The sequence below is a fragment of the Hesperophylax consimilis genome, chromosome 1, assembly GCF_061612785.1.
Source record: "Hesperophylax consimilis isolate HC1 chromosome 1, BYU_Hcon_1.0, whole genome shotgun sequence".
NCBI lineage: Eukaryota > Metazoa > Arthropoda > Insecta > Trichoptera > Limnephilidae > Hesperophylax > Hesperophylax consimilis.
Window position 1 is genome coordinate 12,447,559 of NC_142836.1, and position 16,884 is coordinate 12,464,442.

The following is a 16,884-nucleotide window of genomic DNA, read 5'->3' on the forward strand; positions in this document are numbered from 1 at the left end:
TAAGGAAAATGCTTAAAGTTGGTGGCACTTTTGTTTTCATTCGAACTATCTGTAAAATTTCTTTGATCCAATTCGAAAAATTTGTATGATCTTAAGTAAAAGCCAATCTCTTGGATAACTTTCACGTACCATTTGGAGTCTCCTTTTTCCAATTCGTGGATGATTTCATCATTTACTACTAATGTTTCAAGGTCTTTTTCATCCGCAAAAAAATCATTATCGTCGTCATCACCATCGTCATCAAGAGAATAACAAACAATTATGAATAATAACACGAGGAAAATTACAGATATGGAATTCCTAACCATTTTATAAACTTTACCATATCAGATTCTTTTCATTTTGCTTTGTTTTTGTTAATTCTAAATTTAAATTTTTGTTAATTAATTAAGTTGTCCTATCTTCCGTACAAAATTCATTTAGTTACTTACCCAATCAGAAGCATTTTTTCTGAGCAGGTACATACAGTTTATTTATTTACTGATGAATGAAATATTTACCTCAAGTCTTTTGATGATTTTAGTCGGAAGAACGCAGCAAAGACGAAAATGAGGTACACGACATAAGGCCCATGGCCAGATCCACAGGTAACAGCCTGGACCGCTTAAGAGCAGCTGAATCTAGCCCAAACATGGATGTTGATGGTAAGATAAAAAAAAATATCCTAAGCCGAATAGACATTCTAAATCAGTATGAAAACATTTTTTTTTACGAAATTACATTTCATTTTACCGCTTTCTAATTGGACACCTTAAAAGCTATTTGCTTTGATTAATTCCTAAAAATCCAAGCGGATTCTGCTTTAGCAGGCAAAAACTAAACCCTTCCACACAAATGATCATCTAATCAATCCAAATTATGCAACTGCATTATATAAGCACAATAAATACAAAATAATACAAGAACAACACGTCAAATCCCCAGAGATCAAATGGGAAAATAATTCACCGACTCCAGATATTATCATATCAGAGGGTTCGGCTCGGTAGAACTTCTAATTGGACCTATAAATCCTACTGATCCCTCAATATAAATATTTTAAAAATCTTTCGTAATTATACATGTATTTAAAATGACTGATTTTTGCATTTTTATATATAAATTCTTTGGTAGATCTAATACGCCTAAATTTTGAATGAGATCTCAGTAGCCGAAATAACAAATGGTAATATTTTCATAGTCTGAGAATGCCAAATTCTTTTAATCTCATTTCCCAAATCTGTGTATTTTCTTATTTTTTCAGAATTTTTTTTAATTATAAAATGATTATTACTTATAATAATATTAAATGACTAATATTATTATAACAATCTGATTCGTATTATTCAGATGCGGATGACCCAGAAAGTGATTACGGAGTGTACGCAGATTCTTACAGAGGAAACGTTTGGATCTATATTGGGGATAATGAAGAGATTTCTGCTTGGCAACGACCTGACAGGGACGGTAAATGAATATGAATTATCTTTTAATTTACAGCTAACTCAGACTATGAATGTTAAACATGACTTCTTCATCTCCCTTTCCTTACAATTGTCTAACGCCTTCAAAAAATTCTTCAAGTTGAATCAAATCGTCCAACTGGCATCAAAAATTAATATCAAATTGCTCGATTAAAATTGCCAATAAACCATTTTATAATAATATTTGGTTATTAACATTAAATCATTAAAAATAACCACTTTATAACGATTCTTTTAACCCAGATAGTACAAGGCATTCCAAGCAATGTTATTGATAAAAATCGAAACGCTTGACTGACTCACGAAAATAAAAATACTTTCTCCAGTGGATACCGACGGTCTTGCAGTTGTTATGCTCCAAGAATAAAACATGACTTGCATTTTTTATTATTCAGCCTTGCACCGTTTTCTTTATTTAAAAGACTTCATAAATCAATTTGATAAACAATGCTAAAATTTAAAAGATTTCATAAGCAATCCTTTGTATGCATTTGAAAATCAAAATACTCCTTCATTTATACTGTTTTTTTTATTAATTAGAGGCAAAAAGCGTTGATTTTCATACGATAATTCATAGCAGAGCATATTTTTCATGTTGGTAATACTATCATAATAATTTTGGGAAATCCTTAATTTATTAGTTCATCAATGGGCGCTATAGTGAAGTGAAGAAAATTCTAGTAGAAATAACTCACATACATAATATTTACTATAGTTGTCTCGTTCTACTCAAAAACATAGTATCTCACTTGCTTTATTATTAAACTATGTCCAGAGGTATTCCATATATCCAAGACTAATCAGAACAGTTTTTAAAAGTGACGTATAAATTCATTAAGTCATCAATGCTAACCTACCCTAACCCGGTTAACCTAGTTTTTGCGTTACTTTTTACGATATTTATCATTTTCAAAAGGATTCCGATTTGTCTCTTTTCTGGCTAGTATCCTTTATCCGATCATCCCCATACTATTATACATATCAGTTATACAAATAATGTTTCTACAATTTTAATGATGTTAAAATGGATATTAAAATAAATCGTTTTCGGCGCACACAAAATAATGGCACGAACACCCCTGAAAGCTGGGAACCGTAATACATTCAATGGAATAAAATTAATAACAAAATTTACTATTATTATAATATTAAAATAACAATTATAATTGCTGAAGGGTGGTTTAATATATTTTTAGAATATTGTGGTGACTCTCTAACGAACAATACTGGCCAAGCATGTGAACAAAGTTCATTCAATTTACCTTCTAATTATGTAAATGTTCACAATAACACAAAATATATATGTACACCGTGTTAATTCAAACCGAAAGATATATAAATATAGTGCACCTTATTCCTAATGATTTCTATTAAAAATTCCTTTTATTTAAAAGAAAATATGTTCGCTTCTGTTTGACAGTTGATCGACTTGGACCACCTTGAATACAAAAATTTCTGACAGTATTTAGAGCTAAGCGAGACGCATTCTTGAGGTGAAATTTGTCAGAAAATTGCTTTCAAACTTATTTTAATGTGAAAAACGGTGTCATATTGTTTTGACTCCGTGTGAAATTTAATTCCTGAATATACATGTATGCGTCATATTAAATAGTTTGGTTACAAATAATTTGTATTGAAAAAACATTTGAAATTACGTACGACAAACTATGACACCACTAAGTACGTACTTCCTCTTGCAAGCAACAGTTGTAATACATCAATTTAACGACCTTCGACTTTTTGATACATAACTCTACCCCTTACTTTTCTTCTTTCCCACTTCCTACAATCGTAGTTTACATTATTCCAGCATGTTTAACTATTATTTTTTTATGTGAATAACGCACAATAGTTCTAACTGCTCCCAACCGTCTGGAGCCAGTGAGACTATGGCATCATTGGCATCCCCAATTAGAGTATGTTGTGAGGCTGAAGTTAGAGGGGAGAGAAAGGAGTTGGGGTAGTACCTGGTTATTCAGATCTGGTCACCTAACAAGGCTAAAGCCATTTCAAGCAACGTTTTCATTCTGGATGGTAGTCTTACACCAACTTCGATGCTGAAACATATACCTTGCATTATTTCAAATGATTGAATTGTGGAATAATACAAATTAATCAAATAAAGTTTATTTGCATGGATTTAGAATATAAGATTTGGATTGCTGGTAGGGAGTCCCTCGACCTCGGAACCCGACTATTTTTTTTCTTTTTTATAGATTTTTAAACACTACAATTTTTAACTACCATACTAGGCTAATGCCCGTGTTATGGTACGTCTATTTAACGTTCTTAGTGGCAATAATACGAAATTAGTACCGTACACTCTCACCTCAGATTTGATCAAACTGGTAAAAATTCAGGTAACGTCCTAATTGTATTTTGGTTAATCTAGATGACAGAAGTCTGGACGGCGAGGAGAAGGATGTGAGACGTGACTCCACCGAGTCTGAACACGAATTCAGGAAGAAATACCAGGCCATCACACACCGCATGGTGCACAGGAAGTCCTGCATCGAGATGTATAGGAGGCAGTCTTCGAACACATTCGGTGAGTTCACCAAAATAAGATATCTCTCGTTAATATTATATAACTTATGGCATAAAACTTATTCATAATTCTTCTGATCCCCGGTGATGCGCATGTGCTCTTAGGCTTCGGGACAAACTTATAAACCAAGTAAAATCTTTTTCGCATTACGATCAAGTAGGTGAATAAGATTGACTGAGTTGACATCGCGTCTGGTGTCACGCAGGCGTCCTTTCCTAGGCTGGCTAAGTCCTCCACCACGACACGAGCAACATTTCAAATAACTGTGATAATAGTAGAAGATTCAAATATCGTCAGATTATGTGCATTCTAGGAATTTTTGTCTTTATTTAATATATATATCTTTATGATTAGGTAGCTTTATCAACAACTCTTTTGGTCTGTAATTTGTAGGGCATGCAACTATTTTTTTCGTCTTTTCTTTGACGAAATTGATATAGATCAATGCAATATCTATCGTTGGAATTTTAACTAAATCCGTATTGATTTTTTATTATTTTAAGAAGAAAAAACATGTGGTAAAAAGGGTGTTGAAATATAGTGGGACTGCGAATACCGCCGGGTCTTTTTGGTCAAGCTAGTGTCAATTTCAAAGCTGTGAAATTATTTTTTCAAACCACAAATTAAATTTAAAATTAAACAGTAACTTTGTAAACATCACTTATGGGTAAATACTTAATGCCGACCGGGTTTCGCTACAACCGTAGCCTCATCAGGGCAGTATAATACTACTGCCTACTATAACAAAATACCGAAGGAAATTGCTGTGATAGAAAATATTAATAAGTTCAAAAATGAATTAAGAAAATATGTCTATCTCAATTATTAATGTTTCTTTTTTTGTGACTTTATTGAAATATTTAAAGAAAGATTATGTTTGCCAAACAATGTACATGTTTATATGTTTATAAAACTATTAGCACACACGAAGATGTGTGTTAACTTAAGATTAATAAATAAAATAAGTATGAATTTAGTTGCAAAAGCATGAACTCATTTTTAGATAAATAAATTTAAAAAAAAAACAAATTACACATCGCCCGGTAAACGGAAAGAAATCATTCAGATACATTTCAGGGAGATTAAAGATCTTTGTGAGTGAAACATTTTCCTGTTATTATTGTGTGATGAAGCACGTGGCACTGTATATGTGAGTGTGTTATATAGTCACCGACACATATAGACCACTTGAGTGTCATCAGCTGAAACGAAACGGTACAAAGTGAACTATATCTTCTATTTCCAGTGAAAATTGCGCAATATATTATTACCTACGTGATATTTTTAGCGTTGTATATAATCTGACTGTCTCTTCCGTTTGAATGTTATTTTGAATAAGAAATTATACACATAATGTGATCCACGCACAACTTCTTACCATATCAAATAATAGTAACGATATCAAAACCTTCACATATAAAGAACTTTTTGTAGGTACCTTATTTATGATTTGGTTTCCTTCTTTACTACCCGACTTTGACAGAAACTCTTATTCTTGAATTATTGAAATGAAATACTTACGTTGACCTTGAAATTCTAAATAGAAAACACCTACCAAGTTTCATGACGACAGAGTTCTTTTACAATTTAGTTGATTTTTGTAGTTTTACATGTCGGAGTTTTTTTCCTCGTGACTTATTAAATATTGATTTATCTGCTTGTTTCTTGCTATTACGGCCGTTCTCCCTCCAAAATCATTGTAATAAAATACTTGTTGTTCTCTTCTTCTATATTATTATACTACCTGTGTCATTGCTTATTTTTTTCTAAGTTATGAAACAATCAAAAATGATATGAATAAATCAGTTAAATACAAACATCGTGACACTTTATTTTTATTTCTTCTATAAGACATAAATATTATAAGAATAATAATAAAATTGAATGTTCATTTAAAATTTTAGAAAAAGTTAAAAGATATCGGCATATAAATAAAAATCGGATATGTTTATCCGAGACACTATCTGGGTTACAAACCAATTATTTAAAAAAAATCTAATCATGCAAAAAGATAGCTGTGAAAATTATGGGAAAAAATTTGTTGAAATAATATTGTTAATTCTTAATTTAAAATATGAGAACGACAACAATATATAATTAGGTCCCAGTGGTTGAGTGTTTAAAGATATTTTCCCAGTAAGAGAGAGATTCTTGGTTCGATTCCCAGTTGAGACCTGTATTTTTTATGTTTCTGTGTCTTCTTCTGTTTCATGTTTCATTTACTTTTATTTGTATTATCTTATTCTTCAGTAATAAATAAGAGTTTCGTAACTTATTTCATTCCAGAGCGAAATAAGCCTAACCGCTTTATAGCCTTGCTATCCAAGGATTTTTAAGATTCTTTTCGCCCATAGAACTTGAATTGAAAAATGTTGCCCATCATTTAGAGAAGATTAATGGCTCAAATTAACATTTTGGCGCCAGCGAAGTTGTGGATTATAAAATTCCGAAGCAGTCTTTAGTCTTACGACACAGTCACCTGCAAATTGTATGACCAAGAATAAATTGTAACTTCTTAATTAACACTGGTTTTGTGTGAATATGTGGATGACATTGATCTGAATTAGATATGATAACAATGGAATCAATTATATTTCAAAGGGTTAAGTTAAAGTATCAAGTTTTTTTGGAATTTTGTCTCATCGCGTTCATCTTTTTATACTGCTGATTGTAGAGTCAGTAACAACTTTTACTGATGAGTCAAACTCTTGCGAGTCACCAAAATACTTATTATTTTATATACGTCTACATATTAAGTAGGTGGGTGCGTGGTACTAGGGTTATAACGTTACTTTTTTCGATTAGACGATTTAAAACGATCCGTTTTTTAAGGCTTAAAAATGTCTTAATTTTTTATATTTTCATTTTTGAAACTGGTAATTAGTGGTGGTTATCCAAATCAGTCAATTAATAAAACCTTTTCCTTTTGCCTTTTTGTTTTTTTAAACCATACTGGTTTCAGACTATATTTATCTTTGGACTGGAACAGAATTACTACAATTGAGTTTTTGTGACCACGTGTTCCGACATCGAGGTAACACATTCATGTTTTAACGATAGTTTATTAGGATTGTTTATTATGTCAATTCATTATTTAATAGTCTACAGTCCCGATTTTAACAGGAATACGAACAATTTGAAGAGATTTTGAATAAATTAGCAATATTTTATATCGGTAAGTATTCTCCGTGTGGGAACAGTTTAATTTTAGTATTGGAAAAATACGAACCAAATATTTTGAACATTTAGATCCATTCAAAAATAATTCAGTTCACAATTTTTCCGCACATAACTGACGTACCTCGGAAATTCAAAAATTTGAAAGAAAACGAAAAAAAATCAATATCATGTAACAAACGATAAATTGAAATGATTTTTCTATTTAAAGCTCTATTAAATAGTAAATAAAAAAATATAGTTTCTGTGTTTTAGAAAAAAAACATTAGTTACTACATGACTACACCACTGGTACAGCTGTTCCACACCGTTCAATGTCTAATTGCAGTATTTGAACATCATATTTTTTTAGTGAAGAAATCTGTATCAAAATAATGATGAAGTAATTTAAAATCCGAATAGTTATCAAATAGTGAAGTAATGGGTCAGATTAATAGAACGCAGATTTCTTTATCGCATTACGCAAAATCGGAATAGTTTTCAACTAGTGAAGCCATGGTTCAGATTCATAAAAGGCAGATTTCTTTATCTTATGTTGTTGTTTTATACATCAGTGAAAATATTATGTATTGTCGCAAATAAACAATGGTTAAGAATAAACTCAAGTATCATTAGGTGAGCTATTTTGGACAGTGTTGTTGAACGGAAGAAGTGGGTAGGTGACTCAATAGAAAAGGTCAATGCTTTTTAGGTAGATAAGCGATAAGATAAGATAAGTGACTAGCGAGTGTCTGCTCCTCTATACCTCAAATTGTAATATTTCAATTTTGAAAACTAAATTAGCCATTCTTAAACAAAAATTTTAAACAGAAAAATTAAAAAAAAGATACGATCACATCTGGGATTTGAACCCAGGATCCTTGCCTTGCCAGGGTTTACAGTACAAGATTTCTTATTTTAACACTTTTAATATGGGAGGCACATTTGATAGCATCATTTCTCTTATCATATCATTCTGTGTTCTGCCATTTAGCATCTTGAATAAGTCGTGGCGAAAACAACGACTAAAGTTTCCAGGCACGTATAAGCCATAAAATTCCAAAAGAAGGACTAAAAGTTATGCTGGTTATGCACTGTATTAAAACAAAATTTTGCAATAATTTAATGCTTCTGACAGTAGTTACATTTATCAACACCAGATTTATTAATTTATTACTGTTTTAAAAATACACTAATATGACACATTGACTTTTATATGGGGTAAAAGTATCAACACAATTTGTGGTGTCTGAGGAATGCAAAGATGATAAAATCCTAAGTTTAATGTTAAAGTGTTGACCAGCACTTTTAATTTAATAATTAAATTAAAACCTTGAATCATTTATCTTTTCAATGTTGAAAAGATTATGAAATTGGTGAAAATATGTTACGACACAAATCTTTTGTTTTAATAAAATAAACATTGATTGGTAATAACAATTATTGTTCCAAACTATCAGAATGTAGCTAAATTACAAAAAGTATGATTGCTTTGAAGATTTATGGTTTATGAATTTTTTTGTGAGGCGGAAATTTGTTAGTTCGATATCCGTTTCACCGCAAAAACATGTTTGAAACATTGTGATTTATGTTTGGGGTATTATACCATGTTGCGCTACTTTCTTCCTTAGCCAACGTTTTGGACGGCATTACAGTGTCCATTATCAGGGTACTATAATACTTTTGGCCATGAATATCTCAAATCAACTTTGAAACACTTCTTACTATAATCATTGGCGCTACAAGTCTCAGCGCTGTCCCGTTTGCTCTTTTAGTTGAAAACTTAGCCAAATTTTATAAATTTTAAATGTAGAAAAATGTGAATTTTATAATATAATGAAGTAACCTATCGATATAAATGAATGCTGTAGACTTATTATGCAGTCCAAACAATTAAATCATCCGTCGTGACCTTAGGTCTGTTACGCGAACATTTATTTTTACGCCAAGTTCTATAGCTTTATATTTATTTATGCATAAGAGTAGGTGAGAAAGCGTATCCGCTGCCTGTATTCGTCTTTTTCGTTCACAAAATCGGTGCTTTTGCTTTCGGCGCTGCTGTACCGAACGGCGCGCTGCGTATCGACGCTGGCGTTAGTCTTGCGCCGCGACGCCGGCGGAAAGGTTGTGTTACGACGGTAGACTACGAACGTTAATTAATTCTAAACCGATCCACTTCACATTTGCTGTGAATATATTTTTAATACTAAACGATAAATCGATGAAATTCGCGAAGCCAAAATGGTGATAGGTAAATAGAAAAAGTTTTTCGTTCTAACAACGAAATAAAGTGTTTTATTTCGATCTACAAAAATATTTGAAATATTTCCAAAATTTTATAAAATAAAGTTTTTTCATTGGTGCGTTAGATTAATGGCAAAATTTGTGTTTGTTACAAGTTGTGAGAGTCAGTTTGAATTGACTTTTTTCCGGCACACCATGTGTGAAGCTATTTATAAAAATAATATACATAGGTCGCTGGAAACATAACTTTGAATACTGCATACTTCTTTCGTTTTTGTTTTGAGCGAGCTTTTCATTTTAAGTCTACGGAAATAGCTCGCTTCGGTACTTGAAACAATTTGATTCGATTGACCCACATTTTAGCGATAGACAAACAGTTTTTATCGCTTGTAAAAAACAAACAATAACATTGCCAGTTTGTAGTTATAATTATATCAGATTGAGTCAGCTCGATTTGTTGCATTTATAAATGAAAAGTAATTTATTATACACTGGTATATTATTTGATAAGGTCTTTGTTATAATACTAAACTTTTTGTTTTGTTTTGTATAGCACAAGAATTCAGTTCATGTCCCAATCAATCATTAAAACGTAGCCTAGAAGAAATATTTAAGCTAATGCTTATGGTGTGGTGTCGAGAAAACCAGGCTATTAAACTTATATCAACTGAACCCTCTGGTAATTATAAAAATGTTTTTATGTTTTTTGTTTATTGACTTCTTTATCGACACCCGTGGTCACTAACAACAATATTTCATTTAAGGCGATGCACCACGTCGATTAAAATTTTGAATCGGGCAGCTAACAATAACACTCCTTATGTAGATGGCGATAAGGCTTAATTTAAGGCTTAATTAACCCGCTTAACGGTTTTTTTTTAATTTTATTTTGAGAAGTTCAGGCACAAATATTCAAAAATTTTATAATCATTTTCTAAAGAACTTAATTTGTCATAGTAATACAATAAAACCTTAGCCGAAAAATGGTTCGTTCGATAAGTAGGAGATTTTGAACATTAAATCAGTTTTTATAGGCTTGATATTTTTTTTCTGGGTTTATAAAACTATTAATCTAAAAAAATACTCGATTATTTCAAAGACCAAAATATGTCCCTCTCGCATTCAAATTTTCAAACAAAAACACATAACTTTGCATTACTTCGTAGTTCTTTGCCTAAATATGAAAATAATAGTTTGTTTTGCGCCTTCTTCATTAAATTCTTTGTGTATGCCATTAAATTAATTCAAAAGATTTCCGAAGACCTGACCCTTTCTCAATGAAAAACACGCTATTAGAGTACAAATATCAAAACCAATTAAATAACACTAAAACTCCCAAAACCAATCATTTCGGTAAACCGTTTTGTTTCTTGCATGCACACCTAGCCATTTCCTTCTGCTTTTGTTATTTCACACTCCCCTACTTACTTTTATGTGGCCGTTTATTATTGGGTTAATTTTTACTTTAACGCAAAAAGGTATGTACTTGTGAAACTGGAGTACACTTCAAAAAATCATTAAAAAATTTTGATAATTCACAATCTTACTGATTTATGCCATCAGAAAATATATTGTCCAACCTACATGTGTATACCCAAGTATAAATTACATGTATTAAAAAAAAATAACAAGAAATCTAATGTCTCGCTAGTTCACATCATCGTTTAAATTAGTTTTATACAGCTGGTATAGTTAAAATACTTTTTGAAGCTCAAATTCTTAGGTTATTTTAAGTTTATTTAACCTCACGCTAAAGTATATTATAAACGGTGTTGGACTGAATTATATTTGCAACAAAATATTTATTTATTTCAGTAGGTATGCTATAAAGATATTATGGATGAGATAAAAACAGTTCTACTATAAACACGGCCTAAATCAGATGTTAAAATTACATTGTAACATAGCATTTTTTTTTCAATATACACCATAATTGCACTGGGAAAACAGCTTAACAGTTTTGGATTGAAACATAACGACTAGCAATGAAGATATAGAAATATCTACACCTATCATCGCCATCCACCCTACATCGTGTTTAACATACCATCACTACAAAATATAGGCATTCCACAAATTTAAAAACGTGATTGGGTTGGTACCAAATAATAGTTTCTGAACATGTCGTGTCGGTACCTTATTCTCACAAAGGTAAACATTATTAAATTTCGTCATGCATAAAAACACGTTAGATTTATGTTTGCGAAATGTATTTGTTCTCCAAATATATTGAATATTAACAGATTTTATACTTATGAAACTTTAATAACAAATTTTGTAAACATGTAATGTTTTCGCCTTTTCACCATTTTCTTTTATTTTTATTTGTTTAAAACAATATAAAATTTTCTTCTCTCTTGGCTATGACCGATATTTAATTTTTTCTCTAAGGCTTTGCATATGTGTTCGCAGGGATGGAAAATTCCTCCCCTACAACACATAAGCCTCCATGAAAATTGGACCCTTTTCTTTGATATCTACAGAAAGCTACTTAAAGCTCTCTTGTACTATATATCTTCATAGACATATGTACTCAACTAATCAATACGTTATTTACGAACTTGAACGCAAATATTTCCGTATTTATATTGTAATTAAATTCCATCAAACGTTGTGTAATTTTTTTGATTTATGATATAGGATTTTAATTACATTCATTTTTGTGGTAACCCCCTTGGTTCTGATCGAGGTGTTGAGTTTCACAATTTAATTGGTCTTTCCATTGCAAACCTAGACTTAAATGAATTCCCTGAATGAGCTAACTTTCCTAATGTAATTATTCTGATTCCCTGCACCCTAACAAAGTCGTAGTTAAACGCTGATAAAAGATATTATACATGTTTATTTGGACAGGTAATTTAATATAACTCAAATGGTTAATTGTTAGTAAATTTGATTTTGGTAAACTCTTGGGTCTGTTTGGCGCCACTCCTTTTTGATTCTGCTGCTATAAGGTACATGTAAGGATTGATTTAGTAAGTTAATGTAATTAGTTAATTGCATATTTGACGAACTCGGAATAGCCCATTTGCTGGCATAATTTGGCTCCAAATCCTCCTGCAAGTAAACGAGATGATCGTGAGTCAACAAGAAATTTGCACAATCCTTTGACACGGCTCTTTGATTGATACCTAAGTTATCGCGTCCCAAAGAGCCTTCCACGTCATCATGTACTGCCTTCAAGTTTCCCCTCGGGTCTCGATACCCCCAAATTCCGACCCCTCCTTGGACTACAATTTACTTAGGGCGAACCGGTTTCGTCCTATATACAATCATATAATCACGGTTGGTGTGGACTTACGGGTCGTGAATCCTCATTCCACGTTTAAAAGAAAATGCGAGAGTGGTCTATAAGACCTAAAATGCAAGCTGTATGCAGGTCCGCATTCTCCAGTAAACAGTACATACGAATAAATATATGTATACATACAGTTTGGGAAAGGTTTATAACTCGCAATACGAGGCTATCTACCTCGCATTCCGAGCTCGGATCTCGCACGAAGAGTTCTGCGAAACTCTAGGATTGGTGACCGAATATATACGTAAGAATAAGGTTATACTAATAAATACTAGTAGAATAAGATATTATTTGATGGTTTGTTTTGGAGAGCTATCGAACTCCAGGCTTTTTGTTTGGTTTTGACGTTTTTATTTAAGAGAATCGTCATCTCTATTTGGTTTGGTTAATGGTCTTGTTGTAGGAGCGACCACTGCCTCCTGTTTGATGAACTGTATTTGTTTTAAATTTTACCTCCAGGTTTCAACATTAATTTTGTTCATCCTATCCCGTGATTTTCCAATTGTTTCAAGTAGTTGATTGCCACATTAAAGAGTACTCGACTCTCAAATGTCTCAGGCAACTGATGGGGTTCTGTATGAGCACCCAATCAATAATATTCAAATGTTTCGTACAATTATTCGATATAAATCTGGCTAACCCGTGATTTTTCAATTGTCGATTGTGAATGATAAGTATTTGTGAGCACGCATCTTCCAGCTGTTTCAAGTAACTAATAAAAACTGTGCGATTATCTAATCAATGGTATTCAAATGTTTCATGTAATTTTTTGATATAAATCTGGCTAACCCGTGATTTTTCAATTGTCGTTAGTGATTGATAAGTATTTGTGAGCACGCATCTTCCAGCTGTTTCGGGTAATTAATAAAATCCTATATGACTAACTAATTATGGCCAAGGTCGTTTCCAAACTATGCGGTTGACCCAATTCTCCAGTGTGCTCTTTATTTGTAAACAAATAATATAAACATCTCCTGACACACTAACCTAAATGTGAGATTTGTTTATTTTAAAATTCCTTAGGAGTCATTTGTGCCTCTTTACTTTTGTTGTGCACTATTAATTAAAATATTTTTAAATCCTTTATTGAAGTTAAACTATTTTTCATTTTCCGAATTTAGTAAACTTACTAGGTTTAATTGAAGAATAAATATACATATATAAGTACACATATCTCGATTATCAAAATATGTTAACTAAGAGTACATATGTTAATAAATAAATATAAAATATATGATTCTACATAGTCTGGAATATTAATAAATACATATTTTCTTTTTCAATAATATAGATATGTCCTCGGGTAGGTATTAAAAATCGCTACCATTTCGATGCTCCGATTAATAAATAAAATACATATATATAATTACATTACTCATATATATATTCTTTATATACAATATTTTACTTTACTTTTATATAGATAAATATATATACAAATATACAATATACATATATTAATGTGTAATTCTTTGTTTTGTTGTTTTAATTTAATATTCAATTGATATACTTCCACTTCACAGCCCTTCTGTGTCTCCTGGGACCTGAAAATTATTTATAAAAGGAAAACTCACCCACGTCAAGGTATTTCCGGTCGGGTAGTACACAACAACCTTGATGAAGAAATCCTACCTAATTAATTGTATTTTTCAACTAATTTCAAAATAAATCTTTTCGACTATTTATTCCTATTTAATATTTTATTCTCGCTTGAATCGTATAAATTAGCTGATATTTAATTTTTCTTCCGAACGAAATCCTAATCCAGAAAACCCGTTGATTTAATAACACCTTTCTAGTTTAGGCTTTTGAATGATAGCTGTTTCAAATTCTTTTTCGAAATGATAGACTGATGATTAAAATTCCGGTTAAAACGACAAACACTTTTAACACTGTCGCTATACGCCCGATGGATTTTAATTGAACAATTTATTAATTCTAAATTTCTTTTTATATAAATTGATAAGAAAATTTATTCCAAATTGTGCAAACTTTTAATTTACTCGACTATTAATAAATTAAATTTTTTTCTTACTGTTAATTTTAGAACAAAGATTTAAACGTTTATTATTATCGAATCCTTTTTTTTTTGTTTTTGTGTTTCTTTTAACCTAAGATGAAGTATTTATTACTATTATTATTATTTTTTAACCAAATTGACGTTAAATTATAATCTATTTTTAAATATCAATACGCGATCACGTCCACTTTAGATTAACGATAACAAACTCTTAAATTTAATTTGAATGTTTTCACTTTGAATGAAATAATTATTTTTAAATTTTTAATTAATTCACAATTCACTTTTTAGCACTTCTCACTTTACTTTTAAAGCACTGAGTTTAAACTGTATTTATTTTCACTGTTTGATTTAATTTAACTGACTTATTAAATTTCACTGACTCTAGCACTTGTAGTCCAGGGCTTATTTAAAATTTAACACTTAAAGATTTTTCACTGTTAATCCTACCAAAGACGTAGTACTGCCACGTAACAACTTTTCGAATCCTCGGCGCGACTGTCTCCTGACTGATGTGTTCCATCTTTTATACCCCTCTCAGGTTCCAAAAGACGTATCTGAATTTCTCTTGATGCTTAATTCTATCTCCTATCAACTCGTAAATCCAAACACCCCTTCCATCAATATCGATTGTGCTTCCATAAGATGTTCTGCTTTCCGGCTCAAGGCGGTGGTCAGTTTCCATCTCACAAATCTAAGTCGATAGGGTCCGAATCGGGTAAGTCTGTGTTAATCGCCCAAGCTCCCTTTGTCCTCTGTTCATACAAAAATGTAGTTAAAATCTCATGATTTTGCGTTCCTTTTTTTTCTCAATTCGCGATAGGTCCGTCCTCAATAACATATATACAGATCTCAATTTTATGCATCTCGTGCGAAATTGTTTAAATCCATGTCGAAATCTTTTCTACGCATTTTTGAATTTCGATTTGTTTAAATTCTACTTAATTTTATTGTTACTTATATGAGCTTTTCCATTTCCACCCGTACTTTCTATCTCCATGACGCAGATTTGAGTTTTTCCTTTATCTTTGAATTTTATTTTTATCCGCGACGTTTTCTTGCACAATTTCTTCTTGATTCTTATGTCATTTCTCATAACTCTTATAATTACTCATTTTCCAAGTCGTATTTATTTATTTCACGGATAAATTTGAATTGTATCACTTTTCTCCACTTGGATTATTTTTTATCTCCGTTCTTTACCCTTTCTTTTATCTTTTCTCCACTTTTCCCGATGTGTGTGGTCTCCAGGAAAATTTCATACTTCATCTATTATTAATTAATATATAGTTTTCCACACTTCTATGGGAGATATACCTAATTTGACTCTGGGATATCTGTCACTTTTATTGCCTGATCCAATCTCCGCCCCATCCTCCATCCCTCACTTACAAGATTTCACATAAAACATATGCATTGACATCTGTTTACGTTTAAAATTTTGGTACTAGACTCGTAAATTTAATTTAATTTCAAACCTATTAATTTTAATCTCTTTTGCTTAATCTAAATACTTCATAAGGTCCACGTTAAAGTTAATCGCTTTTCTAATCGTTTATTACCTTAACGTAAATAAAAATCATGTTCGGATTTTGATTGTTTATCCTTCAAAATATACATGAGACCGCCAACCTTTTATCTTGTTTCGATCCCTCCGTAATATTGGGTAACTCTAATATATATCTAACCTAATAATCATGAAAAATGTCTACTTTTCCTGAATCTAATCTATCGCTATATGTTTAGTTTTACTGTCTTCTTCTGATACTCGATTTTCACGTCCCTAGGACCTTCGTAGCAGTCCAAAATCTCTGTATTATCCTTCCATTCGATCGCCGCACTTTTCTAAAATGTGTATTTTTTTTGCGAGATTTTTCATTCAAAATTGATTTACCAATATGTCCGTTTCATCTTAAATTGATAACGATCAATTTCCATTGTTTCCAAAACTCTCACCTCTCTTTAGTACGATTTTTATCGAACATGACACCCTCCTTCTATCATAAATAATTGTACTACAGTTGAAAATTCTGCCAGTGATTTTCCTTCGCTTTTCCCGTCCTTTTTTATACTATCACGTTTATAGTTTTTCCATTGCATTTTCGTGTGTGTGTTTTTCAACTTGTAAAATCTTCAAAGCACTCGGTTTCAATGG

At 31.4% G+C, this 16,884-nt stretch overlaps 1 protein-coding gene across 1 annotated transcript in view; it reads left to right on the forward strand.

Annotated features, from left to right (window-relative positions):
• The window catches only part of LOC149426289 (uncharacterized), a 322,323-nt gene that overhangs the window by 293,440 nt on the left and 11,999 nt on the right, over nucleotides 1-16,884 (forward strand). The window contains exons 28-30 of the mRNA XM_089648840.1: nucleotides 524-644; nucleotides 1,330-1,446; nucleotides 3,856-4,011. Coding sequence (XP_089504966.1) covers nucleotides 524-644; nucleotides 1,330-1,446; nucleotides 3,856-4,011 — 394 coding nt within the window. The remainder of the gene's footprint in view (nucleotides 1-523; nucleotides 645-1,329; nucleotides 1,447-3,855; nucleotides 4,012-16,884) is intronic.